The sequence below is a fragment of the Felis catus genome, chromosome D1, assembly GCF_018350175.1.
Source record: "Felis catus isolate Fca126 chromosome D1, F.catus_Fca126_mat1.0, whole genome shotgun sequence".
Taxonomy (NCBI): Eukaryota; Metazoa; Chordata; class Mammalia; order Carnivora; family Felidae; genus Felis; species Felis catus.
Window position 1 is genome coordinate 53,661,165 of NC_058377.1, and position 27,062 is coordinate 53,688,226.

The window sequence follows — 27,062 nt, forward strand, 5'->3', positions numbered from 1 at the left end:
CCATGGTACAGTGCTCAGTAAGTGTGGCCGATATTATCAAATTCATGATCTGGTTGGGAGCGCTTGGGCTTAGCTCTGAGGCCCCCACACCCCCTGGCCACCTAGGCCAGAGCTCTGAGAGAGGCCTGGGATCCTGGGGAAAGCTTCCCACGGGCCCCGGCACCACTTCTGCCTCCCATTGGGCCTGGCTCCGTCCCTCCCTCCCCTGTCCTTGCTTCCATCCGGTCTGCATTGGTCTCCTCTGTCCTCTCCTGGGGCTCCTCCCATGGCTCCTGCTGAAGCAGCACCGTTGGCAGCTCTCCGCACGAGCTCATCACTCCCCTCCCTTCTTCCTGCCTTTCCTGCTGCTTTTGTTGATTTTAAACACAGCCAGACGTTTTGCTTGGTTTGTTATCCTGGAAAGAGCACTCACCAGAAGCTCTTTATTGAATCAACTGGTTTGTGTGTGTGTTTTAACTTCTTCCCCTTCCATTTTTTTCAAAAGGAGGGTCTGTGGTCAGATGGTGAGCACATGGCTTTGGAAGGCAGGATTCCGGGTGTCTCTCTGACTCTGAAAGTCACCTCTTGGGTCTTACAGAACCTGGGAGACAAGCCCCAGATCTTTTGGGGGACAAAGAAATTTGGAGCAAATGGAGCCACTGCTCTCATTTTTCTTGGGCTCCATTCCTTTTGTTTTGTGATCTGAAATTAGTCTGTATTCATCATTCCCCACCCCCACAGCATCACTCTGTTTATAATTGGCTGTGGGATTCCTTGCACTTATTAATAAGAATGGCTTCTAATTTTTGATTATTTACAATGTGCCGAGCATGTGCTGAGGGTTCTAACTGCATTATTTCATATGCCTGCTCCCAACGGTCATCCTGTGAAGACACACATATTATTTCTTCCTTTTCAGGGACCTGAGGCTTAAGGTCACTTAGCTTTTAAGAAGTAGAACTGGAACTTGAGGCTTGGTTTTCTGAGCCTTGGTGCCCAGGCTCCTCACCAGCTGCTTGCTGTGCAGTCTTCAAGGCAAAGCCCAAATTTGCTACGGAGGCATCTGGCTCACCTCCTTCCCAGAGGCTGTGCCTTCTCGTTATGAGTTGCAGACCTGGTTTGCCTACCCCGTGCTCTTAACAGAGCCATCCTGGAGCCGACGGCAGCCCTTCCTGCTTTGTCCCTAGCAGAGGGTGCCACAGTGCACGGTGCTTTGTCCCTAGCAGAGACTGCACACTTCTGGGTGGCTTCCTCATATCAATATCATCCTACCTTACAATGGTCCTGGACGTCCCTTGATGAGAAGTGGCCCTAGTCACCCACGGGGCCCTCTTCCTTAAACCCCACTTTCCCTACACCCTCACTTTCACCATGACGGGGGACAGGTTGATCTTTCAGTCTGCCAGCCCAGAAGGGGGCCCATCCCTCTTAAAACCAAAGTCAGAGCCCAGAGAGAACGCATTCTGTTTTCTATCACTTGCTTACAGAGTCCTCAACTCACCATACCAAGTTCCAACAAGTTTGTGGATGTCAGACTTTCATAAGATAAGAGCATCTCATCTTAGTCAAACGATGATGAGGGATTTCAGGAAGTTCTCCCTCAGCTCAATCACAGATGATTCATGACAGGGCTGGTGGGCAGGCTGTGCTGTGTCTAGTGTCTTATAGATGTACATCAGCCTGGCCTGAAGAATTTCCCATTTGTTTTGATGCCAGAAAGTCAAACCATCCCACCCCACTCCCACCTGCCCTCTCCTCCCCTGCACACCCAAGTACCCATTGTCACTCTTTAAGAGCCAGCTCCTCTCTGGGATTGCAGATGCTTTTTCTCCTCCAGATAAGAAATGCTTCCAGGTAAATGCGCATGATTCAAGAGGGAGGCCGACAGTCCTAAATACCAGAAAAATGTCACAGGACATTGAAGAAGTAATGGACTAAGTCATAGTGGCCCAGATGAAAGGACGTTGGCTCAGAATTCTGTTACCTTTCATTTTGTGGTGAGCATTTCGTGTGTCTCTGTCTAATCTCCCTGCATGGCAGCTTTGCTCTCTGTGGGTCTCTGTCTGTGGCCAGCTGCATCCCCAGTGAAAACCCAACACCCTAGCGCTGAAGGAACCCTTCAGTAACCTTGTCCAGTGTAAGGGAAGGAGGGTAGGAGATGCAAATGAGGGAAACAGCAGCGGTGCCTTCGTTTTCCTTTTGGAATAGAAATGAGGAAAGACCCCTTTCTGATCATTGATGGTGACAAGAAGCGCTTCCTTCTGTTTCCAGGGAACTTCACTCCGTTTCAGGACCATTTAAGAAAAGACAAAAACTGTTGATGTGAAGAGTTAGAAATCCAAAGTGTTAAATGTTCTCTTGTTATCAGATTTCATTACTATACAGTAGGTCACTATAGCACAGCTAGCTCGTGTGCTGGAGCTTAGTGATGTCCCATCCCAGAGAAAAAGCTGGGATCCACAACACTGATTCAGAGACCTCCATACAGTAGAAGCAAGAGCAGAGGGACTGTTTATTTACACACCACTGCCCTCCGTAAACAGGAAAGAATGATTTGATTACCTGCCAGCTGGCATTAAACAGTAAGACAAGTCTGGGCTCCTTGTGGTCAAGTCCCCGGCAGAAGGATCTCTTCACCCCAGTGACATTTCCTGGGGCAGATTATTGTAGTAGGAATTTATCTCTGTGCGGAGGCTTTGGTCCATCTTTTCTTTTATGGAACTACTTAATTTTTCTCAAAAGAGCTTGGTTTTGAGAGCAAAAGGGAAATGGACAATGGCATTCTCTTTAATGACCATGTTTTTGTCAACAAGCAAGACTATTTCACATTGAATCCAAATTCCTTCTCTTAGGAACTGTCTGTCTCTCTGCATCTTGGCGAAAGTCCCATGGGCAGACCACATGGCCACTGGGGGCTTCATTTTCTCCCTCTGGGGATCACAGAATGGGGGTGCCCGAGAAGGCCTCTGGAGGAATGGCGTTACAGCCTCCTCCTCTACTGCCCACAGACCTGCACACCCAGCATCCCAAAACTGAGTTACCCCAATCCTAAATATATCCCCCAAGTAAGAAGAGATTTTTCTTTTTCACTCTCACTCGTCAATAACGCCCCCACTTGCATAGATGAAACCCAGTTTTCCTAATCCAGAAGTTAAGGTAAGATGAATTGATGCGTGGTCAACCCAGAGCCATAAAACCTATTTTGTGATGTCTCTTCCAGGAATTTCATGGGTCTCAAGTCCGGGCCTTGACCTCCCAATTCTGTAGAGAAAGCTAAAAATCATAGTTAAATTTGAGAAGGTGTCTAATTTTTTCCTATTTCTTTGAAACCAGTACTAACATTTTTGGTCACTTTTATGATAGTTGTTTTATTCACTTCAGTGCCCCCTTGTCTTTCAAGTCTCAAAACACATGTGGGAAATGCTAGCTTCTGATTATATTTGTAAAATTCCAACCTTGACCCCAAAGCTGTGATTGTTCAAGATGCCAGATACACAGAATTATTTACTAGGCTTCAGGAGAGCTGTCCAATCATATAAATCTGGATTCTTAAACAAATCCTCCTCTGGGAGTAAAGATCAAAATAATACTCGGATGATGCAATTACTCCAGTGAGCAAAGCCAGACTTCACGATGAAGAGAAATTATAAAGAAAGGCCACAGAATCTTCTGGAGTTCTTTGTCCACTGTTGGCTGATAGCTCTCAGGTTTCTTGTTTGTAATCAGACATTCCTTAACTGAGAGCTTATAAGAGACCCGCAAAGTGTCAGTGCTTGTATGACAACCCTGTGCTTGTCCTTGAAAGCACTCTCTCACAACAGCACCCGTGACCCGAGAGGACAGATGCTGGCAAGGACAAGAGAAAATGGACAGGCCTCTACCCCAAGTTATCAGAGCAAGAGCTTGGTTAGTCAATGGTTCTGGGGGATTTTAGCCCGCAGGTGGTAGAGGTAGGAAATGGAAGGAGGTTTAATGGGCTTTGTGCGTCCCTCTCGGGTTGGTGCCACTGGCCACTTACTCATTGACCCTTCATCCAAAGAGAGAAGGGGATTAACGTATCCAAGATCCTAACAAGAACATCTCTTCAGTCGTTTGTCAAACATCTAAAGAAGGTCACACGATCATAACCACCCTAACCATCACCTGCTATAATGACCCTTGTTTAATCTGGCCTGATGTGTATCAGCAGTACAACTGTTAGAGTCAGCAGGGGCTCCCGGAGAATAAGAATGAAAAGCCTCATGCCATGTTCTCCACAGCCTTTGACGGGGGGCCCCTGAGGCTTCTTGGGATTACCCTAAGAGAAACTTTTGGAAACTTATGTTGGTACAAGCGAGTCAAGGAAAGAGGTTTGCATGTTGGAGGCCATAGAAGTGCTAAAGGTATCTAAGCCCTCACAGACTCATGCCAAAGGCTCAGAATATCATGAATCATGAATAGCATGAATAGCATTATGCCACCACTGTCTCTAGTTTCTTGCAGAGTGACAGGAATAGAGACAGAGCATAAGAAACATTTCTCCTGAAGAGAAAGATGAAGGAATTCGGTGAAGTCCTGAATCCACCACGCGCAATGCAAACTCATGGACTTTGTACCTTCTTTTCTGAAAGTTACTGTTTGAAAATCGTGATGGATTCTTAAGTGACTACGTTCCAGGGCAAACGTACCAAGATTTTCAAACAATAGAAGCGTGAGCGACAGTATGGACTCCTGCATATCGCTTTCATAAATAAATGGCATTGGACTTCAGAGATCCCAGCTATCCTTTCCATTTTTAATAGCCAGAGACAAGGAAGCTCTACTCTGTTCCCAGAAAACTTTGGGATTTGGTACTGACTGGCCATTATCAGCTTTTGGACGCACGGTGTGATTCAAGATCACTGGGTACAAAGGACAGAGTGGCTTGTGGAGCTGGAATTTGAAGTATCGAATGCCCACTTTTGTCTTCTGAAACCCACAGCATCGATTGCAACCTGAGTCTGCCTCAGTCATTTCCAATGCCTGTTGTTCCTGCTCCTTCCCTCCTTCCCCCCCCACTCTGTGTCCTGGGAAATTAGTAAGCATTTTTTAAAGATATTAGAAACATATTGACTTTTAAAAGAGATCATTATTACTAAATTGTTCCTAAAAGTGAAATGGCAATAATAATAATAATAATAATAATAATAATAATGAAAGAAATGGCATTAGAAGAGAGTTCTCTGAAGTCAGCCCTTAGGCTTGGGAAGATTAAGCCGACAGAGTAGAGGTAATCTGTACTCGCCACCACAGCCGGGATATCACCCTTAAGTTTGGAGATGAGCAAGGTTTTTCTTGTGAGAGAACTCCCTCAAAGAGGATGCTGCATGATGGTGTGGCCACCTGGATCCCGCTGATGGTGTTTCCCTTCCAACCCTGCGAGAGAAACTCCAGTGCTTCTGTAGCTGGGTTCAGTTATGACAGCAGTCTATGCTCATGACGCTCTGTGAAACTCCGCAGATCTGAAAGCTAAGCACACCACCTGAGCCAGGAGGTCCCGCAGATGCTGTATGTGATGACATATTGTGGGAGGTGATGTCTGAGAAATTTTAGATCGCTTTGAAAATCTAGATGAATGAGCTTGACTAAAACAAGCGTGACAGATTGAACCGAGAATCAAGAGAGCCTTCACCTTCACCAGAGATGCTTCCCGGGCCGCGCTACCTGTGGGCTGGCCCTACTTTTCAGTGCTCAGCCTTTCACAGCTTTATTTATTCACTCTTGCCTTAATAAGCCATTCTTCTCCACTTTCCTTTCTTGTATCTTGTGATCTCACGGACTCCGTGGCATCTGTAAGCATGAAGGGGAAGCATGCAGGCCCAGTTAAAACCTCCTCTTCCCAATTTTCCACTTGGCTATGCAGCCTTCCGGAAGCATATTACGTCTTGAAACAGAGACCATATGGATACCTAAAGTCAAAACGTAGCCTCTCATCCACCAGTCTTTTGAGGCAAATATATATTGATGAACAGCAACGGTGTCTATCCTTGCCAGAGGACTGAAAAAATAAAATTTATATTTTTTCATGAGGGGGGTAAGAATGTTCCAACAGTTTCTAGAACCCCGGGGCTTCCAGATAAGGCCCCACCATGCAGTCCAGTCCTATTTCTGTGCTTTAGATTCGTGTGTGAAATCAAGCTGAGGGTGGAGGCCAGCCTGACAGAGAGCATCAGGCCCTTCAGGAGAGGGCCATTGGTCCGGCCATTGTGGGGGTGCACGTAGGGGAGCTGTCACGAGAGGGGTGGAAAGGAAGCTCCCCTAAGGGCTATGACTGCAGCCCAGGTGGGGAAGATGAAATGATACTACTGATTTACGCTGGGAACAAAGGAGGCACATACATGTACTGCGAGGTTTCTTTCAGAGCAATGTTTGACACCCATCCTCACAAGATACGCAAAACCTTAGATTGCCAAGTAAGCCAATGCTTGGATGCAACCCCTCCATTGGAAAACAAAGCCAACATCATTCTATTTTGTGAGGTAATGAGCACTGAGAAGTGGTCAGGTTTTCTTTTCTTTTTCTTGTCTTTCACGGTGGCATCCATCGACCTGCACCTTACATTCTGTGTAAGATGCACAAAGGAGAAATGCATCTTACTTGGGACACCAAGCATTCTGCATTCAACTCTATGTGGGCACATATGTCTGTGGAAAATTCCAGAATGGCAAACAGATAATCTAGTGGTATATTTGACCAAAGACTCAACCCACTTCCCCAGCCCATATCAAAGATGATTCCAGTTTTGCATAGCTCTAAGTTCCAGCTCCCTGGGAGCCCCTCTGCCCAGACAGGGTGCCCTTGTTCTCATGCAGCTGCTTCCCTCAAAGGGAGGTTGGGTGCTGCTCCGGGTGGACAGAGGGCAAGTTCTAGTTTTCCATAAAGTGGAACCAACCTGACAGAGCAGGAGCATGGCCACTTTTGCAGCTCTCCATCCTCCTTTTGCTCCTGTTTTCCCCGTCCCTGTGTCTTCTTATATATGATCACAATTCCAAACTCCTGGATCGTAGACTGTATTGAAGTTCGTTTTGGCCCTTTCTGGAGAATGTGCTTGCTCTCCCTCCTCCTCTCTCATGTCATCTTGTCTTTGGTTTTATTTTTGCCACCATGGCGGGTCTGTCCCAAACGTGGGGTGCATCCCCTGTGTCTCCTTAGCACCCGGCATGGTCATGTGGCAGGCAGTATTGCACTTACTTGATCCTACCTTAAATGTCCTGTCTTTTATTTCCCAAGCGCACTATCTGGATAGGGTAGTTAAAGGTATGGTCTTCCTTCCTCTATTTTCCTATTGTCTTCGTGTGTGTGTTTGTGTATGAGCATAAAAGAAGAAATGTGTATATAAGAAATGTATATACACCCCATAAAGCATGGTGTCGAGATGCTGCCACATCCCCAGCTTTGTCACAGCATCCACTACCCAGAGGGTGGGTTTTTGGTCACACGGTGGTTGATATACCTGGAGTGTCATCCTTCCCCTTAAAGCGCTCTGTTTGTGACATCACCATTGTGCTGTCCTCCTTCCCTCCCCATACACACATACGCCACTCACTCTTTCTGCCCCATCTTACGTCACCCTACCCATCCCTTACACAGACCCTGGTCCATCAGAATTAAGATGCTGAGGACCAGGGTGGGTGGCCTGAGAAAAGAAGGGGCCCCAGAGCAAGCTAAGGAATCTTAACAACTACATGACATTGCTGTTGTCGTGTTGACTCATCCAACAGCTGCATGCGAAGCACCCACTGGTGCTAGTGCTACGTGTTAGATACTGTGATAGGCTCTGGAGAATTGGGGAAACAGACCCCTGACCTCAGGGAGTGGATGGTCTGTTTGTTTGGGGTTTTTTTTTCCCCTTTTCAGAGAAGCCCCAAGTTTGGTAAGTCTTATCTTTGAGGAGTGTTCCTACAGGCAAAGTCATTCCATTTTAAACATCTTAATTAATTAGGTAGTGCCTAATTTTCCAAATAGGCCTTATTACTCTAAGAATGTGTCTGAGAAAGATTAGGTATGCGTGTACCTAAAAAAGGCTCCGAGCCCCCTGAGGAGAAATACCACGCCATATTCGTCTTGTTGTCCCGAAGTCGTGACACATCACCCGGCACAGAATACGTGCTCAGTGGTTAATGACAAATACTTCACTGTCAGACTGCCTGAGCCTGAATGCCAAGTCCAGCAGTTAACGAACTGGGTGACCTTGGGCAAGTTACTTAAACCTCCCTTCACTTGAGAGTCCTTCTAAGATAAACTTGATAATAGGATCTACCCCCCTAGGGTGGGCATGGGGATTGAGCCAAATAATGAATGTAAAGTGCTTAGCACACAGGCAGGGATGATGCTCAGTAGATGTTAGCTATGCTATTTTATCATTATATTCTTATTCTCACCCTTAATTTGGAGGACTTCATTAGCCAGACTAATTTTTGAAGTTGTAAAGAAAACAGCTAAATTGGTTTATAATAAGAGATAGAAACTGCTATTTAAAAACTTAACGAAAGGGTTTGGGGGAAACATAAATGACTGAATACTTTCCAACTGGAACATCTTTGCCAAATACAGCCAAGGTGTTACTGGGCCCGTGAGATGCATGCCTGGTGTTGAGAAGCAAAGTCCCTTGCATTTTATGTGCTGGTCTTCAACAGAGAATACAATCATTCCAGCAAGAGAGAGTCGTATCTGTGAGCTTCTTTAAAACAGGAATTTATTTCACACATAACCATTATCAGAGGAGTCCTCAGCATAGATTAAATTTCATAATGTTAACCATCTATTTGGTAGAACTTTTCCTACTATGTGAAATTTTTTTCATACCCATCTAGTCTTAAGCAAGCCCTTTGGGTTTTTGTAAGGGAGCAGATGTAACTACTCTCATTTTATTGGAAAAGGACAATGAAGTTGGGGAAGTTGAGAGGCCCACTCTGGGTCACATTTCTAGTAAGTGGCGGAGCCAGGACTTTGAATTTCCTGACCTGATCCATATTTCCAGCATTCTATCTTCTGTCCCCTTTCACCAAGAATGTCCCATAGTTTCCAGGATTCTTCCTCAAACCATGTCTTCCAAACTGGCAGCCTCACCAGGAAGTGATGTATATCCTCTCTGAAACCACCCGTTCCGATCTTTAGTTCAGAAAATATCATCAGACCTTTATTTGGATTAAGCCAATAAATCATAACTTGCTTTAAAGGACAGATGTTCTCTACCAAAATCTAGGTTTGAGCCAGGCCACCATCCTGCTGACTTTCTGGTACATTGGGTACCAATCCTGAAAAAACAAAAAAGAATTTAGAGACCCATACAGCACAAACTCAGTACTTGTTAGAGTACCATGCAGTTCAGAGATAAGCTGGCTTTTGCTCTTCGTTTTCCAGTTGGGTTGGTAGAGACTAAAAATACAACATGCACTTAACGAATATGTTGAACCCTCCTAAGTGCCAGGAAATGTGGATACCATACAACAGAAATGCTTCCTACTCCTGTATTGCCAGCAGTCTGGCAGGGAAGACAGTAATAAAACAAATAATTCCATTGACGTGTGATGAGGGTTATGACAGGTGAATTCCAGGGGCCAGTTATCAATGAGACCCCCCAATTTAGGCAGCACCTTGTAGACCAACGTTGTGAACTTCAGCAGAAGCATAGGAGAAAGCCACTACAGGTTTTTAAAAGCAGGATAATGACATGATGACACTTGTGATTTGGAAGGATCCATCCGGCCATATTGAGGAAAAAGAATTGAGGGGGAATCTTTGGGGGCAAACAGAACAGACCAATTAGGAGACTATTGCCATCATCCACGTGGGAGATGATGATGACCTTATCTAGGGAAGGGAAGTGACTGTGGCGACGAAAAAGGACAAGAGGACCAGAAAGAGAACCAGAAAGAAACGGGACGTTTTAATACATGATAGGGATATTACATAGCCCCTTTGCCACATAACTAAAAACTACCTTCAAGGATTCTGAAAGTCTTCTTGTCATACCTGATGCTAGCTTCAAGGGGGACTTCTTCATCGGCTTCAGCAGAAGGGCTGAAGATAAAGTGGTCCCTTGTCATTTAAAGGGCATCTTTTCTTTTGAAAAGCTTAGCCCTTCTCTAAACCTTAAAATTACATTATTTTGGCTCTAGCAAATGCCTGATGTGAGTCCTTCCAGAGGGGATTGTTAATGTCAGTTGGGTTCCCTGAATTATTGATGAGTTTCAGAGCTGGTGGAATTAATGAGCGTTAGTGGTGGGTAAGGAGGCATATTGCTTTAAGAAAGTCAGCATGTCACCCCCGAGGAGGCTTCCTCATGCTGGCTAATGGGGGTGTGATTACTCCAGAAGCAAACTGCTGACTGAGAGCAAACCTCATTTAACCCCCAGGTACTCAAAGTCCCTCTGAAACCCTGAGACTGATAGGACAGTGCAGACCCTGAGGGTAGATCTTGGTGCATTTGAAGAAACTAACTGTATTTAAAGCATTCCTGTGATTTCACGTGTAGAGCTGACCCTCCCCAAGAACACCTGCCCCTCCAAGGCAGTCTCCAAGCAGCACCGAACGTGTGCGCTGAGCATCGTGTGCTAAGAGGAGCTCACTAGAGCAGGGGTTCCCAAAGAGGGGTTTTTGGAATGGAATGGTTCACGTTATTGTAAGTGGTTATGGGGGGAAATGTTCTGAGGTCAAACTGGAGAATGTTCTGAAAAATAAGCAAGTTTTTTTATTGTAAGACTTCTCAGAGCCTTTAATATATTAATATTCCATGTGACTTTATAGAATAAGAACTAGGATAAAATAGTTTCCAAATTTGACCACAGAAGCTTGTTTTTGAGGACCTCATAGTACTAGCATTGTACAAAATTCACTGTGAGGAGTATCGTTTGAGATTACGAGACCCATTTTAAATCCTTCCTGGAACAAAGTAAGGTATAGGTAAATAGAATATAACATAATTGAGGGCAGAGGATGATACATTGAATCTCTCTATGCCCCAGAATTAACACACACCTGCCTGGCATCCAGTGGGTGCTGAGAAAAGTTTGTTTAAACTGAGAACAATATCATCAAAATTGAAGTTGCTCTGACCCTCTCTATTGGGTCAGCTGCACCAGAAGGACCTAACACGTCATCTCATCTGAACCTTCGTTTTATAGATAAGAAAATTGAAGCCAAAAGAGGAAGAGTAACTTTCCAAAGATCCCACAAGTTAGGCAGCAGGTACCAGAACCTAGGTCTCCTGTCTTCCTCATTGATTCATCTCAACAAATACCCATCAAGTATGTGCTGCGTGCAAGGCAAGGGAATAGGTCCAAAGTTGCCTTATGGTGGTTATAGTCCAATGGAGGGAATAAGCATTAATTGCAAAATGAATAATTTACGTATACTTGGGACGCTGGCTTCCAGGGAGGACAGAGCACCAGGAAAGCATGAAGTGGTGGGCCTGCCAGGCTGGGACTCGTGGCCTTGAACCCATCTCACTGCCTCCCAGGGAGATGCATGTTGACTCCCATGACCACATTGCTGGCCTTGTCTCAACTCTCTTTGGCAAGATTCGTATTTATGAGGACCATAGCTCTTGACCCAAAACTGAGTGGGGACTGGCAAAGGATTATTTCTGGTTTGTGAATTTCTTAGTGAAGTTATTACAATGTTAAAGCTAATCAATTCTATAATAATAATAGCAGCTCTCATTTATTGAATGCCTGCTTATGTTACCCATAACTGTGCCAAATAATTGACATACATTATCTCGTTAATCTTCTCACCAACTCTTTGAATTAGGCCTTACCTCCATTTTACAGATGAGAATACTGAGGCCTAGAGAGTTAAATAATTTGCCAGTTCATCACATGGGTAGTAAGTAAAAAGGTAGTATGGGGATTTGTACTGAAGTCTGCCCAGTCCCAAAGTCCACACCATGTGACAGCACATGGTTTTAATTTAAAATTTAGGATCAAATGGTGTGAAATTGTAACTGCCTTAGAAAACCAGGATCCGAAAAAATAACAAAAAGTTACTTTAAAATAGTATGGGTGAAGTGTCTAGCAGAGCGGCTAGCCACGGTAGACCCTCAGCAGACGGCAACTGTCGTCGTATCACCATCCTGAAGCCTCTAAACCAGGCGTTGGCAAACTACAGCACACAGGCCAAATCTGGCCCATCACCTGTTTTCGTCAATAAAATTCTATCAGAACACAGCCGTTCATTTATAAGTTATATCCGGGTGCTTTCCAGCTACAATAGCGGGTTTGATTAATTGCAACAGAGACCATGTGGCTCCCAAGCCTAAAATATTTATGATCTGAACCTTTACGGAAAAAGTTGTCTGACTCTGATCTAGACAAGTGCCTCAGGTTTCTGTGTTGCCTTTCTGTGAGCCCTGTGTACGATTATGGGTACGACTTATGATACTGTGTGCCCTTTACTCAAAATAGTAGGTGAAAAAGGTCAGTAGAAGACTCAGATATTGTGTTCAAGCTGTATGTCAGACTCTGTGCTTCATGCATACACTGTCTTATTTAATCCCATGAACAGCCCCATTTTATAAGTAGGCTGAGGCTCAAAGAAATTAAATAAGGTGCTTGGGTCATAAAAGCCACTGAGTGACGGAACCAGACTGATAGGGCTTCCAGGTCCGTGCTCTCGCACCAGAGGTGTTCTTTGCATCTCACAGGAGGCTACATCTTGGAGCAAGAGAAAGCGGTCCACTACCATTCTTAACAATTGGACTCTACTTCCTCCAAGACTGATTTCGAATACAAATGAGGCTCAATTGAAAGGCAATCCCAGCAGGATGGATAAACATTTAAATGGGACTGACTGGGGAAAGAGGGAGTCTGCAATGGTTTTGGCCAGGAAGGGCGGCTGGTCAGGTCAGGATGGCTGGGTAATCACCTGCATGCACAGCACTGCTCCTGCACCTTTACGACTGCTTTCTCCATCACTTTTGGGGTGACCATGCTGGTGGCTTCCCACCTTTCCCAACAGGCTTCTGCTGTGCAAAGACCACAGCACTGCTTCTAAACTTCTGGAAGGATCCTGCTAGGCTTGGAGTGCATGGTCAATAAATGTTCCTTCCTTTGAATGACAAACACCGTGGCCAGATGGATTGGTTGCTGTTTGAACATCTCAAATACAAAGGAACGTGCTCCTTTCTTTTACTTTGCAATAAAAGGCAACTACCAAAGGTCCTTGAAACACTAAAGTTTTATATTCTAATTGATGGTTCACTCAGTGAGTCCGTACCTTGGCCTACGTCTTTTACTGAACAGCTACATTCACATTTGTCCCATTTAAGAATAATGGGCCAATTTTCAGTTACTCCCTGGCAAAATTCAGTCGGTAGCCATATTCGTAGCAGTCTGCTGCTCATAATAATGAATTAAGTTTTATAGATGACTTTCGCGTCCATACCTTTCCCTGAGACCGAGCAGGGATAGAGAGAAAACGCAGAAGGCATGCCAGCGAAAGCTGTTTTTTGATAGCTGCTCTGAGAAAGGAGCTAGCGGATGTTAAAATGAGGACTTGAATGAAAACCAAGTGGCAAAATAGAAGCTGAAGTGAACCGTGTAACTTAGCAGATTCTCAGGCATAGATTCCTGAGCCCAAACTCAGAAGGGTTTCAAAAGGTGGTAATAAAAAAACCTGTAAATCTACCTGACAAGTAATAATAACTCCCCACCTTATTTGTTGGGCAAAGCAGGACCGAGGCAGAGTCTAAACATTGCCTGACCCTTCTTGATGAAATCACCCGAGGTTCTCCCAGACAGATGGTCACTCCTGTATCAGGTTCCCACCATATTTTGTACATCTCCCCGAGGGCACGTAGCAGTGAAATATTTTGCTTATACAAATCTGTCTCCTTTGATAGTCTGCATGCTCCTCAAGAATAAGAACTAGGTCTTATTCATCTCTATACCTCCAGGGCCGGCCCAGAGAAGGTGCTTAATAAATGACAGACAGGCACACAGATGTACAGATGAACTACATTAGGGAAGGGCAGCTTGCCTGTACCTGCATTTGCAAACACAGACGGCCCTAGTTAGTCTGTCTTCATGGCAGTCTCCGGGGCTTTTATGCATGCCGAACCCTCTTCTTAGGGGCTATAGATAAGATGGGAAGCAAGAGACCTAAGGACTCTTCCTCAAAGCAAAGACAGCTTAGGAGAAAACAGGACAAAGTAAATGAGAAGCCTAGGGTCCAATACGATTGACCCAGTAACCAGTGCTGAAAAAAGCATAGCCCTTTTAGAATGAGACCCAGCAGTGCTGAGGGAACATGAGGAGTATACTGGGGGGATGATCGCTTCATTCCAAACAGCCCCCCCAGAAACAGGAAAGATACACAGGAGTGAACATGGAGCAAGGATCAGGCAAAAGTTTCCACCACTCACATTCTGACAGGCTCACATCCACTGACCCACCCCTGGGAATCCTGATCACTTTTGAAAGGGAGGATTTCAGATGCCGAAGGCGTGACTTTCAGACCTACCCCCAGCACTTTCCAACTTCCTAACCGTGCGGCCCTAGCAAGTCCTTTCGCCTCTGCCTCTCAGTGGCCCTCTCAGCAAAGTGGCAGTTCCTAGCGATCCATCTTCCCCGGGTGCCAGGGGCATCGATATGCTGAAGGATGTGAGAGCATTTTCCAAGCAGGCAGGAAGAGCGTGAGTGTGTGTGACTGCAGGTGGCTGCGGACGATCAGACCTCGATTCTGCGTGCTTTGCCTTGCAGAGGGTTGCCCTGGGTTGTGCAATGGCAACGGCAGATGTACCTTGGACCTCAACGGGTGGCACTGTGTCTGCCAGCTGGGCTGGAGAGGAGCGGGCTGTGACACATCCATGGAAACCGCCTGTGGTGACAGCAAAGACAACGATGGAGGTAAGGCTCCGGCACCCAGGGGCCCCATGCAGCTCCAGGGGGGGTCGGGGTGGGGCCACAGGGTGGCGGGTGGACATTATCGAGGCCACAGACCCCTGGCATACCAGCTGTCCAGTCAAGGAGGCCTGCAGGGCAGGCAGAAAACTGCACATGTGGTCTAAGGAATAAGTACGTATCTCCACTTGTTCCATCTTAATTAATTTAAATGAACTAATGTAAATAAAATTAATTGCCATCTGACAGCAAGTGCAGGGGAGAAGGCGTATGGAAGAAAGAATTTTCTAACAACTCAATAGTGGGATGATTTACCTGGCAAAGTCATGAAGTCCCCCTCACTGGAAATGGACAAGAAGAGGCCATCCAGTTTTGTGTTACAAAAAGTGGCAGAAAGGACGCCTCTCCAGGGGAGGGAGCTTGAGTTCCCTTCGGTTGACACCCCTTCTCCCCTCATTCTGGTAATACTCTCACTGAGTCACCTTGCCCCACATCTTGTGTTCCCGTGGGTTTATAATAGAGTTGGTCTTAGTTAATAGGTTTTTTTTTCCCAAGTGCTACACAGTCAAGCCCCTAAAGAGGAGTGGCCTAGTCTTGTGGAACATTTCTTAGCTGAGACAGAAGAGACCAGCGTTCCAATCTCCATTTGTCTTTGACCTCTGTGTATCCCTAAGCAGGTTACTTGATTTCTCTGGGCCTCACACTCCCTATTTATAAAATAAGGCAGTTGGATCATGAGGACCATTCCAGTCCTTAAATTAGTCTAGAATTAGCCTTTGTCTTTCTGTTGTGTTACCTTGGATAAATATAATCACGATGTGCCCTACTTTCTCTCCTGGAAGATAGGTTGATTCTTCCTAATTCTCCTAATCTCAGGGGGTTAGTAGGAGAGATTAAAAACAGAGAAATGAAAAAAAAAAAAAAAAAAAGGAAACAGTCGACCCTTTCTTTCTAACGATGACCTAACAGCTGGCCTAATACAAATGTGTTTTTGCATTTATACTAAGGGACTTTCTAATGTACAGCACGGATTAGGAAATCAGCAGGCCAGAAACTCAGCATCCCAACCTCTGGGAATTTTCTACTTAGTGTGATTCTACAATCTCAGAGCACCATACAGATTAAAAGGCCATGTGGGGGTTTATTGTGATTATTCTGGTTCATTTGCTTTCAGTTGGCTACAGCAGTTTGGAAAGGGCTATTTCAGACCACTGGTCTTTGTCTGAACCAGTTTTCAGTCCATCTCCCTGCTGCCTGCATCCCGGAGGTGGTCAGGCCTATGTGCCAGTCAGGGCCTTGTGGAATAGTTGTCAACAAGGAGCTCATAGGATTGGGCCTCGGCAGATAAGCAGAGACAGCAGGTTCAAGTTCTCCTCTTGAGAACTTGCAGGGTCAAAATGTCCCTTAATCAATCTGAAACTTAGGGAGTCCATTAATTCCTATGTTCCATAAATATCCAGAGTTCCTCTTGTGGGGCCAGGTCCCAGGCCAGGCACAGAGATGACAGAGTCCTGTCCCTGTGCTCCAGGAATTCAGATGGGGGAGAAAAGTCCAAGGTGAAGTGCTAGTGGACAGTGGGATACTGTTACAGAGTCCTCTATTGGTCGGTGTGGGAGCAGAGAAACATTCACCTGGAAGGTGTTTCCTGGAAAGGAAGGGGCTTTCTGTTCAGAGAAATTGTCCTGGGCAAAGGCAGAGCAAAGCACTGAAGGGCACCAAGCATCCTTGTCTTCAGGCAAGAAGAAGTGCGATAATATTTGCTCTTCATAGGAAAGAGATGTCAGCCTAAATTATCCGCATCACTCCCCAGCCTTCTCCTTTACTTTGCCTGTAGACACAATTCCAATGGCCAACAATAACTTCACGTAGTTAGAAGAGAAGGGGACAGGAGCTGCACCATGAAGTCATTCCCCTGTCAGGAATGCAGGGTCTTGGCCAAAGCCCTCAAACAGCTGTTGAGCATCTGGGCAGCAAAGGAACCGTGTGTCCTTGACAAATGTGGGGAGAGGGCACACATACAAGAATAGGTTATAAAACAAGGTTCGTCTGTTGCCTCACATGAAGCACAACCCTTGTGTATCCTGTTTACCATCCTTCAGCCTGCCCTCCCAGGGCTAAAACTCACCAGTGTTTGCATGGGGCAGGGACACACGAGAGCCCCAAGCCCCACAGCTTCGGTGGGAGAAAGAGCTTCCCATCATAGGAAACAGGGTTGATCCAGACCCCAGAGGAATGTAACTCCTCCAGGCGCTCTGAGAGATAAACCAGCAGGGACTAGAAAAGAACAACCAGAAAATCCTCAAGTACAGGGATTAGACCTCTTGCATTTATGGAGCATGTTACAGACTGGGACGAGCTTTTGCATACCTCTTAACAAAGCCATATGGTAGCATCGTAACCTGAGCTCATTCACATACTCAACCAACATTAAATGAATGTCTACTATGCATCAGGCCCTGTCCTGCATCCTGGAGTTTCAGAGACAAATAAGACATGGTCCCTGCCCTTATGAAGTTCATGGTCTGGAGGGAGAGATAAGCAGCCTGCAATTGCATTGCAATAAGATAATTGCTGTGGTGAAGGAGTATCCACTCTTTCAACTGATATTATCACTTGCCTGAGCACCCTACTGGGAACTGTGATATGCTTCCTGTCCTGTGAGGCCTCCAGTCTAGCCAGGAAGACATTCATGGGTCATCATGGTTGGGAAGACAGCTAGCCTGGGAGACCAGATTGTTAAGCAAGCTTGGTTTTGTGTTCTCAACTGTAAAATGAGGAAATGTCTTACCCAGGGTCCTTTCAGCTTGGTGGGCTCTCCACCCATTGGGGGAGCTAAGGAGATGGTGCATGAGGTCCCTGCTTTGCAGGGCAGCACAGAGGAAACAGCCACGGGGAGTAGACTGTCCCCTAGTACTGGAGGGGCAAGTCTATCCTCACTGGTCTATTACCCTCAGTCTTGGCCAAACAGGAGCAGTTTTGGTGGAGGGAGGAATGGGGCAGGCTATACAAGGCATCACAGAGTGAGCCATATTTAGCACTGGGCTGTTTTCAGTTCTGTCAAGCACACATTTGCTGGGCTCCTACTGTCTCCAAGACACCATGCTCCTTTCTGAGGGGATAGAAAGAACCAGTGAACGTGGCCCAGTCTTTCTCCCTTAGGAAGCCCACAGTCATTTGGAAGAAATTGCTATCCTAACAACCCAATCTAGTGGAGACAGAATGGAATACGTGCCTTTCTTTCAGCCACGATGTGGAATGCAGCATAATTCCAGATAAATAAGGCAGGGTGGCAGGGAAAGCGGTAGAGTCTAGCTGAATGTTGTTCTCGGCTGATGTGACACGGGGGCTCGGAGAAGGAAATGGCAGAGTTTAATGTCGAGGAACAGGACTGGAAGAGACACTGCAGCTCCCTCCTCCTCCTCCCTGCGCGTTGCTGGCAGGGAAACAGGAGCCCAAAGAGGGGGTGTTCCATCACACAGGAAGTGAGTGACATGGCCTGTGCTAGGGCCCAAGACTCTTGGGCCATTCCATGTGGCCTCGTAACCCTACAGTACTTCTGCCTTCGAGCAATTCATCCTCTTCCTAGAAATGCAGTGCGAGCGCTTACTCAAATTTAAATAGGCTACTACAGTTCCCAAAGCCGACGAGGGACTGAGAATGATAATCTGTATGCCATTTTACAGTTTGCAGAGCAATTATGCATCCACCCGGTAACTCTCGAGGTGTGTGGTGTTATTATCCCCTTACTATTTCTGTACAATGAGGAAACTGGGGCTTAGTGAGGGGAAGTATTTGCCCGAGTCACACAGCTGATGGGTGGCAGAAACTGTCATAGTCTGGGAGGTCTGGCCACGCTATCTCTTCAGTGTGCCCAGACTTCGGACTCGTGGTTCCATGGTAAACCCAACTGCAGCTCTTCAAGTTATCTGAGAACTTCTGGTTTCTCTTCTCTCCCAATTTGCTAGGGTTAAGGCAGTCCTTTCTAAATTAAACTTGAATTTCAAGCTTCATGAAGAATGCTGTTGAGGTATTTTTAAACTATGAGACCAAAAAAAAAAAAAAAAAAAAAAAAAAAAACAGTTCACAGTATGGCTGAGTTGGGTTTAGCGTTATTAGGTTGTTTTTGTTTTCATGTGTGGTCATGGTGTATAAAACCAGAAAACAGATCCTGAATGTGACACAGTGACTCCCAGTGCGCTGATCCTCTGTTGGGGCTACCTTCACCCTTAACCTGCCTGCAAGATGTCACCAGAACACTGGTTGGTAAGATGGCCGAGCAAAGCCAGCAGGCAGAGGCCCAAGCCTAACACTCACTGTGAGCTCCTCTGTGTGCCCCACCTAACAAGAGGTGCCTTCTTCATATAGTACCAGCTATGAAACCCTTCAGGAAGTGCTGTCGCATGCATCCTCTCGTCCCTCTCGTAGTGACCCTCTGATGGCGGTGGGGGGGGGGGGGCGGTTGCTCATTTCATGTCCATTTCAGGGGTGGTGAACTGTGGCCCTAAGGTGCGAAGTGACTGTAAAATGAGACTAGTAATTAATGCCTGCCTTACAGGGTCACTGTGAAGATTGTAAGTGTTGTATTCAAAGTGGCTGAAAGGCAGGGGCCCCTGGGTGGCTCACTTGGTTGAGCATCAGACTCTTGATTTCGGCTCAGGCTGTGATCTCAAGGTCATGAGATGGAGAGCCCCTCGTAGGGCTCTGTGCTCAGTTGGAAGCCTGCTTGAGATTCTCTCTCCCTTTCCCTGTGCCCCTCCCTTACTACCATGCACGAGAGCGCACAAACTCCCTCCCTCTCTCTCTTTCTCTCCCTCTCTCTCCTTCTCAAAAAAAAAAAAAAAAAAAAAAATCCCGAAGTGCCTGAGAGAACACAGCACAGTGATTAAAAGTGCAGGATTGGGGCGGGGTGGGGGAGGGGGGAGGCAGGCACCTGGGTGGCTCAGTGGTTATGAGTCGGACTCTTGGTTATGATGTCACCGTCGTGAGTTCGAGTCCCGCATCAGGCTCCGTGCTGTCAGTGTAGAGCCTGCTTGGGATTCTCTCTCTCTCCCTCTGTGCCCCTTCCCCACTCGATCTGTCTCTCAAACAAATAAACTTTAAAAAGAATTTTTTTTAAAAGTGCAGGATCTGTGCCCAGATGTTCTGGATTCAAACCCCAGCATGCTTGCTGCATTGCCCCTGTGTGGGCTCCTCAGCCTCTCTAAGCCTCAGTCCCTCACCTGCAAATATCACTTCTCATTCTCCTGTGCCTTTCCATCTGTAAGCACAGAAGCATGATATTTATTATAAAATAAATATATAGCCATCTAGAAATAATTATTTTTAAAAATTGAAATGATGCTGTCTATGAAATTTTACACTCTACTTATTTTACTTACAATTATAATGCTTCTCCATATAATAACGTATTTCGAACCTTTTTCATCTGTTGATTAAAATGTGTGTTCCAAACTGTCACAGGCTCATTGCTAGAAAGAAAATAATTCAAGTGTTCAAAAAGGAAAGTACTGGCCATCTGTGGACGTGATGTCTAGCCCTTCACAACAAACCTGCAAGACAGACATTTCCATGCAGGGAAACTGAGGCTCAGTGAGCTGAAGCTATTTGCCCAGTGTCACACAGTGACAGCAGGAGAGCTAGGTTTACAATGGAATGGGTGTTTAAAAAAGAAGAAGCCAGAATATAAAATCCACTGGATTCTGAAACAACCAGACCCTTTGGATGAAGGATTTGTAAGCAGCTTCAAGGTGTGATAAGCCCTTCAGGTACCGTCGGCCCCATGAAAAACGATCATGGATTGCAATACGGATCACTGATAGATGCCACCTGGAAGGAGAAGTTTCAGGGAAACAGAGAACAAAGCTCTCTGCCCTCCTTCCTCCTCCCCATTTCCCATTGCTAGAATGGAGAGCTCACATAAGGCCATAGAATTTGGAAACCCTTCAGACTATCTCTAAACCACATTTCTTGTGATAAGAGACAAGAGAGAAATTGACCTTTAAAAATCTTGTGTTCCAAGGGGCAGATAGAGATTTTGCAAGCCTTTTCAAAGAAGGCACAGAATTTATTATAGCAAATGACAAAACCTTCTTCCCAATGTGTACAGACAGAGAGGGAGGCATATTCCACCCCCCACGCCCAGGGCCTCCCTGGAAGCCGCTGTGCGGCCAGACTACAGACAACCGTGAGATGAGGCTGGCTGCTGGGTTGTGGAGCTGGGGCAGGAGTTAAGGGTCCATGAGTGTAAGGAATGTGCAAACAACCGTGATGCAAAGAGTTTGCTAGTTCGTGGATTTCCCGGACCCACTCTCAGCTCTGTTCTCCTTTTGGCTTGTTCACGTCCACCCCTCTAGTCCTAGTTTAAGCATTCTGTCTTCCAGGAAATATGCCAGCCCTCAGCCCAAGCTGGGTTCCCACCTCCAGGCTTCCCTAGCCCCATCTCGACCTTCTTTCCCAGTGCTCTTTGGTCCCTGGCTGACCCAGAACACCGACTCCTGCAGAGGCATGACCGTTTTCTCCCTGTTTGTCCAGTGCCTGGTGCAGGGCCTGCCCCCATGCCTCCTTTCTAAGGAGAGGAATGAGCTCCTACTGGGGGGACTGGCTTCCACCACACCCACGGCCCTCAATGGGCCTGCCAACGTGATTGAGCTGTTTGATTCGGAGTCCTCATATAATCATTCATTCGTTTGTTCATTCATTCAACAAATGTGATGCTCACTGTGTGCAAGGCTCTGTGCTATGCATTTGGGATAGAGAAATAAACAAGTCAGTTCCTGCCCTCTGTGGAAGGACCAGAATGTCCAAAGCATTGATAAAGATGTAGACTATAGGATAGTGCCAAACAGCTGGATTTGGAGAAAGATAAGAAACCCAATTCCCAGCTCTGCCACACCTCACCAGCACTAGGACACTGAGTAACTCATTTAACCTGAGCCCCATGGTCCTGGTAAAGATAAGAAGGCTAGCTGAGCCACCAACTTCAAAACGACCCTCAGGCACACCTTTCACTTCCTATGGAAGTTTCTGTAGGCCAGCCATCTGGGGAGATGGGCCTGCTGCATAGAAAGGCCAGGATGTGGCTGTCCTGCAGGTTAGACCCCAGAGGCTGCCCCATCTACCCTCTGTCTAACCGAGGAGGACACTGACATCAGATGGGGGGATGAGTCACCCAAGAGCCCACCACTCACTGGCAGCAGTTAAGATCACAAAATGAGCAGAAAGCCGCTGCCACTCAGGATGGTGACTGATGGCAGAGGACCTCACCCAGCCCTGGGCTGCAGCACATGTCTGCAGAGGGGACTCCAGGGACCAGCCACAGGCGTGGGGAGGACACTAGAACCTCAGTGAATGACTCACTTACTCTTTACAACCCAGGAAACCTTCAGCAATCCTGAGGGACTGATACAGCTTATTATCCTGGTTCCATATGAATAAATGACATTTCAGACATAGGAAGGGAAGTGCCAGAGGTCTCACCCCCAGAAAGTGACAGAGCCAGGGAAGGAGCTGGCTCTTTGGGCTTCTGGACTGGTTTATTTTTTCTCTCCTGTTCCCTACTCCCCAGTTCTCAAGGTCACTTGACACCCACCAGCAGGGCACGCACTGAGGAGGGGGCTAGAGGAAACAGCGTAGCCCTCAACCTCAAGTGGGTAGCACTTAGATGGAAATATTGGCAAAAGGCAGCGAGCGCTCAGTGGACCATGCAGCATTTTAGCCCTGGAGGGCTTCAAGTTCAAGGTCACATGTACTTGAACTGCTTTGGGATGTTCATTTAGTACGCCCAGAGACCTGCATTTTTTTTTCCTGGTTTTTTCCTCCCTCCCTCCCCCCCTCTTTTATATATTTCTTTTTAATCTCTAGTCTTTTTTCTGGATACTTCCTTCCCTCTTTCCTTTGCCCTCTAGTCCCTCCGGAGGCATTGCTGCCCTCCAACCTCCAGGAGCCCGAATGGCGTCTAACATTTCCTTCTGCCCCCTTTACTTTCACCATGTACGCAGAGAGAGGAGGGAAAAATATTTCTGGAGAAAAAAATGTTCTCTCCCAAAAGGTAATATTTAGAGTTCAAGAGGTTTTTACTAAAAATTTTAAGGAAACAGAAAAATACTATTTTTCTATTTTTCTGGGTTTTTTTTTTTTTTTCTGTTTGCCATAAGGAGGGTCTCTCAATGGGAATAGCATACAAATGAAACATGGACATTATATGAGCCAGCCAACTTCTGTATAATGTACAATTAAGTAAACTATGAAGTCCTTGGAAAATGCAAATGTTTCCAAACTAGCCAAACCAGAGAATCATGAAAAGTATACATTGATGTGTTTCTGGTCTACCTCCAAATTTACTTTTCTGTCCCCAAAGCATGCTTTTTCCTCTTAACATGACTCTTCTAAAATCTGTCATCTATGCCTAAGAAAACAAAAGTGTGGAAGAGTCTATCTCCCTCCAGGGTAGCCACATGCACTGTATCAGGCTGCCATATGCTGTGTTTGAAGATGGGGGCGGGGGCGGGGGGGTGCCTGATTGGCTCAGTCAGTTAAAGGTCCAATTCTTGATTTTAGCTCAGGTTATGATCTCATGGTTCTGTTCGTGGGGTCAAGCCCAGTGTTGGGGCTCCATATGGGCCTACTTGGGATTCTCTCTCCCTCTCTCTCTCCCCCCTCCTCTGTTCACACATACACATGCTGTCTCTTGCTCTCTCTCGCTCTCAAATAAACTTAAAAAAAGAAAATAGAGAGGTTTGCACGAAAGCTCACCTTGTAAACTGAGCCTTTGATAAGAATTTTGTGGGCCCCAGTCATTTTTGAAATAGGTGCTTCATTTAACAAAGTGATCGTCTCTATTAGCAAAGGTTTAGGCCACGTTTACTGGTCTGCAAATATTTGCTAAGTGAATAGTTGGGAAGGCGTCGGCAGACAGAACTCTTGGCCTGGCGTCTGTCCATCCTGTGAAGCGTACAGTGAGCAATTGCACAGTCCCGGGCCCCTCACGAGAGCCCTGTTTGTGTGCCGTGGCTCCATTTCAGAGAAGCCCGATCTTCAAGTCCCCTGGGTCTCTGCTTCCCTAACTTGAAGGTGCGTCTCTTAGGCCATCTTTGTCTCCTCAGTTCTTCACAGCCAGGCTGCAGCCAGAAAGGTCTGCCCTGAAGTGTGCAATGCAGTGGGGACCCAGGACAGGCCTGTTACGGGGCTAGCCGTCCAAGGAAGCACCCAGCCAAGGAGCTAACAGTGACTCTTATTTAGCAAGCGCGTCCTTAGGTGCTCGTCGTCTTGCTAAGTGCTCCACACCCATGACCTCACCCACTCCCCTCAGCGTCCGTGAGGTAGGTCTGCCTGTGCCTCTTACACACGGGCCCAGCTGAAGCTCGGGGCCCTTGCTGAGACTTTCATTTCCAGCAGAATGGCCACCTGGATCATCGCAAAGACCCTCTGATCACAAGAAACACCAATTTGTTTTTAAAAGGGAAAGGAAAAAGGAGTATGGGGATGCCAGAAGCAAGGATGAAGTGGGAAGCTAGTGCAGGAGGCACAGGGCTACTGGCAGGAGTCTGGCAGCCCTCATCTCCAGGAGCTCAATGTCTGGGGAAGGAGACAGAGAAAATCAAAATTGCAGAGCAAGGGTTGGGGGGCGAGTGCTGTGACGGAGGTCGCCCTGGGGGCCGGAAGGGCACGGAAGAGTGCCATTTCAGCAAGACTCGTAAATTCATGTTTTCCACTTAAGAAAAAAATAGTTCCCAAAAGTCTCAACCTTTCATACTTAGAAAGAACTGGGCTCGGATTCCAAGACAGCTTCTCTGACCACATGACCTTGACCAACTTACTCTACTACTTTGAGCCTCCGATTCCTTCTCTGTAAAACGAGTGTGATGGTGACAACAGTGGCTGCTTCACAGAGCTGGAGAGATACGAGGACACGTCCTTTGAAAGCATTCATTGCCAAGCATTTAGCACAACGTCCATGATCATCATCGTTGAATATAATATAAATAATAAGAATAGTAATTCCTGGCTAACCTTCCCCCAGGACTAGAGAAAAGAAAGCAGTTCTTCCAGGGCACCACAGAGCAGAGTGTTTATAAAGAGGTAAAAGACTGGCTTCCAGGGTCTGCTCTCGCTGGTAAACAAGAGCAGGCAATAGCTAATAAAATTTCAAATTAGCCATGACTTTTCACAGCCCTTCAATTGTGCTGGCTGATTTAATGGTCAGCGTCCCTGCTCGCTGGGATTGAATAATGGAGCATTTCTGCAGAGTTATGGATGCAGCAGCTGAATCTGTCATGCTAACATCAATAGCAGAATGCAAATAACCCTCAGCTTGGGCTGTAATTATGTGTTTAAGCGACGTCTGACAGGGCCAGCGTGGGAATGTGTGATGGAGGAGATGCAAGAGAAGACAGGTGCTTTGCGAGGCAGTTAGCGGGTGTATCTGGGAGCTGGGACAGGAGCCACAAGTTAGGACCCAGGACAGCGCTGGGGTGAGGGGAGCCCTTTCCTCCACATCTCAGGATGAATCTGACAGGTGAGCAAAGAACAAATGGCCCTTCTCTTTGATGAGCCGTGTCGTAGACTCAGGGACAGCAAGGGGAACAAGCCCTTAGTAAGCACTTACTGTTTATGGGGTACTCTGCTAGATTTGGGGACATATACTATGTTTTCTATTTACGTAACAAACACTTATGTGGCACTTTTACAATCCCCTTATGAGACATGTGCGAAACAGAGGCCAGAGAGTTTAAGTAACTTGCCCAAGGCCACACAGTGGTAAGTTTCAGAGCCAAGATTTGGCCCCAGACAGTCTGGGCCCTGAAATCCAGGCACTTTGCAGTGTGGTGCCCTCAAGGAAGTTATAAAGTCTTGGATACCATGCAAAAGTGGGTGAGAAAGACAAGGGATTTTTGTCCCTAATTGACTAAGGGGAAAAACTGGATTTCAGGCAGGTCAGGGAGCTTGCCCGAGGCCGCAATACCTCTGAGGCTGGGAAGGGGGCCTAGGGGTGCCGCATGGGGCACCAAATCTGGCCAGTGCAAATGCAGTGCTCTGCTGGGCAGCACCTCTGTCGTAAACCCAGGGAGACAGAAGCGAGGGAGGTATGTCAGTGATGAGGAGACTGGGGCTCAGAGAGTAAGTGCAGGAATTCATCCAGGGGCGTTCTTAGCCACAGTTCTGGGACTTGAACTTCAGCCTTGGCCTCATGATCCATCCACCATACCGCACTGTTTAAGTGGATGGAATGAAGCGGGTGGTTTCCTGGCTTTTATGGACACTGTCATTTGGTTTCATCCACTGCTTCATTTGTTAATCCATCCCATTCTCTTTGGCTTATTTATTTAACAGCCATGTTTGAATACTTGTACTAAGTGCTGGGGACACAACAGAGATAACCAGAGCAGGATCTGTGTCCCCATGGTGGCGGGGAAGCTTGCCCAAAGTCACACAGCTAATAAAGCAAGAGGGGCAGAATTTGAACCCAGAGGAATGCAAGTCCTTAGACTGTTTTCTGCCCACAAAGCACCCAGACTGTCACCCTGGGCTTTCCCTGTCCCCCACTTGGTGCAGTGTCCTCTAATCCCTGGGTTTGTTATTCTTTGTAAGCTATGCTATTGGGTGCTTGTAAAAGCACCAATGTGACCAAAAATGTGTGATCTGATTGGATTTCTTTCTTTGTACTTTGGGAAACTGGAAGCTATAATACAATTTCCAGTCCTGAAGAAATGCGTCCATGTGGCAAAGACATTCCCTGCTAGTAGCCCCTCGGTCAGAGACCTGAAGCCAACAGGCAAATGCAGGGACTCCCTCCCGCAGAAAGCAGAGCTGGGTCTCCCTGTATTTACATGGCAGCCGGCAGAGATGCAGGGAATCACAGCACCTCTTCCTCACCCCCAAAGCTAGTTAGTTTAAGCAAACTCTCAAATACCTCTCAAAACCATCCGCTTATCTCCACCTCCACTGTTCACTGCTCTGGTCTCAGCACCCACTACCTTTGCTCTGTGCAACCTCAGAGATGCCCTCGCCACTATGGAACCCCCAGCTTCCGCTCTAGGCCAACTGCAGTCCCTTCTCCCTGTTACAGGGACGGTTCTTTCAGAGATGCAGATCAGATGATGTCACCCTGCTTTAAACCTTCCAGTAGCTCCCACCATCCCCCCGGGGGTGAAATGCAAACTGCCTGAGCTGGCCAGAGTCCCCACCCCCCCCTCACCGCCCCCCCCCACACACCTCTGCTTTGGC

General features: G+C 46.7%; 1 protein-coding gene across 9 annotated transcripts in view; it reads left to right on the plus strand.

Annotated features, from left to right (window-relative positions):
* TENM4 (teneurin transmembrane protein 4) overlaps positions 1–27,062 on the plus strand; it is a 744,941-nt gene that overhangs the window by 621,261 nt on the left and 96,618 nt on the right. For 6 of the 9 annotated variants that reach the window (XM_023238928.2, XM_045038070.1, XM_045038066.1 and 3 more), the window contains 2 exons: positions 7,228–7,254; positions 14,700–14,846. In XM_023238928.2, coding sequence (XP_023094696.2) covers positions 7,228–7,254; positions 14,700–14,846 — 174 coding nt within the window. The remainder of the gene's footprint in view (positions 1–7,227; positions 7,255–14,699; positions 14,847–27,062) is intronic. The other 3 variants (XM_045038067.1, XM_045038068.1, XM_045038071.1) reach the window with 1 other exon arrangement.